Source organism: Mesoplodon mirus, assembly GCF_964341445.2.
Source record: "Mesoplodon mirus genome assembly, chromosome: 18".
NCBI classification, from domain to species: domain Eukaryota; kingdom Metazoa; phylum Chordata; class Mammalia; order Artiodactyla; family Ziphiidae; genus Mesoplodon; species Mesoplodon mirus.
In genome coordinates, this window is record NC_138994.1 from 60,491,474 (window position 1) to 60,494,306 (window position 2,833).

Genomic DNA, 2,833 nt, shown 5'->3' on the forward strand with positions numbered 1-2,833 from the left:
CAACACCACGCAGCATGCATGTGGAACTTCCCCGACCAGGGATCGAACCCGTGCCCCCTGCAGTGGAAGGGTGGAGTCTTAAACACTGGACCACTGGGGAAGTCCATAAAATGGTGAATATGTTGTTCAATAAAGCTCTTGGTGAAAATGAAGAATGTGTCTTTTATTTTTACTTAAAAACTGAAGGAAGTTTTTGGCCAGCCCAATAGTAAAGGCCCACAGTGAATAAGTCCCACCTGCAGAGCCTAGAGGCAACTCAATTAAATATGAGCACACAGCCATGCATCTCATATAAAACACAGTAACCAAAGCAAAGAGAAAAAGCCACTTGGAGGAAACCTGTATGTTGAGCAAGAAGAAAACACAAAAACTATGTCTCATATCTTCAGAGATATTTTATCTGTTAAACAAGAATAAGATACAATTTTAAAAGGGACTTAAATTCTAAATTTTAGAGAGCAATAAGAGCTCTTGGAAAGTAAACACATGATCACAGAAGTTAAAATCTCAATAGCAGTTTTGGAAGTTAAATTTGAGGAAAGCTCCCAGAAAGTTGAAAAAAAAAACTGATAGGGAATAGAAGAGAAAAATATAGGGGATCAGGCTGAAATGGATGACATTTTCAAATATTAGGAGGTGAAAAAAAAGGAAAGAAAAAAGAATAGAGAAAAATAGAGGGGAGAAAATAATCCAGACATAATTTAGAATTATTTTCCCAAACCACAGGACATGAGTTTCTAGACAGAAAGGGCCTACCAAGTGCCTAGCAAAATGGATGAAAAATGAACATCCACCAAGGTTCATCACTATGAAATTTCAGAACACCAAGGACAAAGAATAAATCCTTCCAGCAAGATTTTAAAAAACAATCAAAGAAGCAATTATACTCCAATAAAGATGTTAAAAAAAACCAAAACAAAAACCAACAACAACAACAAAAAAACAATCAAAGTGACATCAAACTTCTCAACAGCAACACTACTGTGAAAATATTAATGTATGGTCTCAGGAAATTCCTTTGAGAGAAAATTATTTCCAACGTAGAATTCCCTACTCAGCCAAATTATGAATTAAGTATGAAAGTAAGGTAAAAATATTTTCAGACATAGAACATCTCAAAAAACAATTGCTCCTCATTTACCTATTCTCAAAAACAACTAAGGAATGGACTCCACCAAAACGAAGGAATAAACCAAGAAGGAGGAAAAAATATGACAAAATATTGAGGGTCCAACCAAAACAGAAAACCAAAAAAGTAAAACTCTAGGATGATAGCAAAGGCAGCTCCAACAAGACAGTGGCACAGGCCTGAAGAGGAACCAATATAGACTAGAGCCAATCAGAAGACTCTGGAAAAGATGTCTAAAATAAGATTAAATCGAAAGAATATTACTGGCGCACCGGGAAACCAAGAGGGAAGAGGGGGTCTCTTGCCTCTTCGGCAGCTCCAGAGTTTTCCCGGACTCCCTGCCGGCTAGCTGTGGCGCATTGGCCCCCTTCAGGCTGAGTTCTCGCCGCCGGCCCCAGTCCTCTCCCTGCGCTCTGACCGAGGCCCGAGCCTCAGCTTCCAGCGCTGCGCGCCCCGGCGGGCGAGCAGACAAGCCTCTCGGGCTGGTGAGTGCCGGTTGGCACCGATCCTCTGTGCGGGAATCTCTCCGCTTTGCCCTACCCAGCACTGGCTCACTGAACTGGAAATTTTAGCAATGGTCTTTGCTGCTGCCATTCATGATTATGAGCATACGGGAACTACAAACAATTTTCATATTCAGACAAGGTCAGATGTTGCCATTTTGTATAATGATCGCTCTGTCCTTGAAAATCACCATGTGAGTGCAGCTTATCGACTTATGCAAGAAGAAGAAATGAATGTTCTGGTAAATTTATCCAAAGATGACTGGAGGGATCTTCGGAACCTAGTGATTGAAATGGTTTTGTCTACAGACATGTCTGGTCACTTCCAGCAAATTAAAAATATAAGAAACAGTTTGCAGCAGCCTGAAGGGCTTGACAAAGCCAAAACCATGTCCCTGATCCTCCATGCAGCAGACATCAGTCACCCAGCCAAATCCTGGCAGCTGCACCACCGATGGACCATGGCCCTGATGGAGGAGTTTTTCCTACAGGGAGATAAAGAAGCTGAATTAGGGCTTCCATTTTCCCCACTTTGTGATCGGAAGTCAACGATGGTGGCCCAGTCCCAAATAGGTTTCATTGATTTCATAGTAGAGCCAACATTTTCTCTTCTGACAGACTCAACAGAGAAAATTATTATTCCTCTTATAGAGGAAGACTCAAAAACCAAAACTCCTTCCTATGGAGCAAGCAGACGATCAAATATGAAAGGCACCATGAATGATGGAACCTATTCCCCAGACTACTCCCTTGCAAGCGTGGACCTGAAGAGCTTCAAAAACAACCTGGTGGACATCATCCAGCAGAACAAAGAGAGGTGGAAAGAGTTAGCTGCTCAAGGCTCAAAGATGATTAAGAAGTGAGAAAAGGAAGCAACGTGGGAACTGAGACGCTACTGGAGTTGGTTGCACTGTGCACAAATCACAGCTGTTTAGAACCTGAAGGAAACCTAGAGCTAGCTTAAGTCAAGCTTGACATTTTAGAATATGTATTAAAAATCTCAAATATAAAAAAAAAAAAAAAAAAAAAAAAAGAATATTACTGCTAGAATACTACTATTTTTAAATGTTTCAGGAGATTTATATAGCCAGATGAAGTTTGGGGTTAGATTAATAATAAATAAGTAGAAAGCTAAATAATCTAAAAAACAAGATAACCCCACAAAAGGCAAAATGTGAAAGAAATGAAAAGGACTCATAGT

The 2,833-nt window shown here is 40.3% G+C and overlaps 1 protein-coding gene across 1 annotated transcript; it reads left to right on the top strand.

Annotated features, from left to right (window-relative positions):
* Window positions 1-1,678: 1,678 nt before the first annotated feature.
* LOC309793452 (dual specificity calcium/calmodulin-dependent 3',5'-cyclic nucleotide phosphodiesterase 1A-like) lies at window positions 1,679-2,495 on the top strand (the record flags this gene model as incomplete). Its single annotated transcript, XM_082603920.1, has 1 exon — window positions 1,679-2,495. Exon 1 carries the CDS (start codon window positions 1,704-1,706, stop codon window positions 2,493-2,495), a length of 792 nt encoding a protein of 263 aa, XP_082460046.1. The 5' UTR covers window positions 1,679-1,703.
* Between the last annotated feature and the right edge of the window lie 338 nt (window positions 2,496-2,833).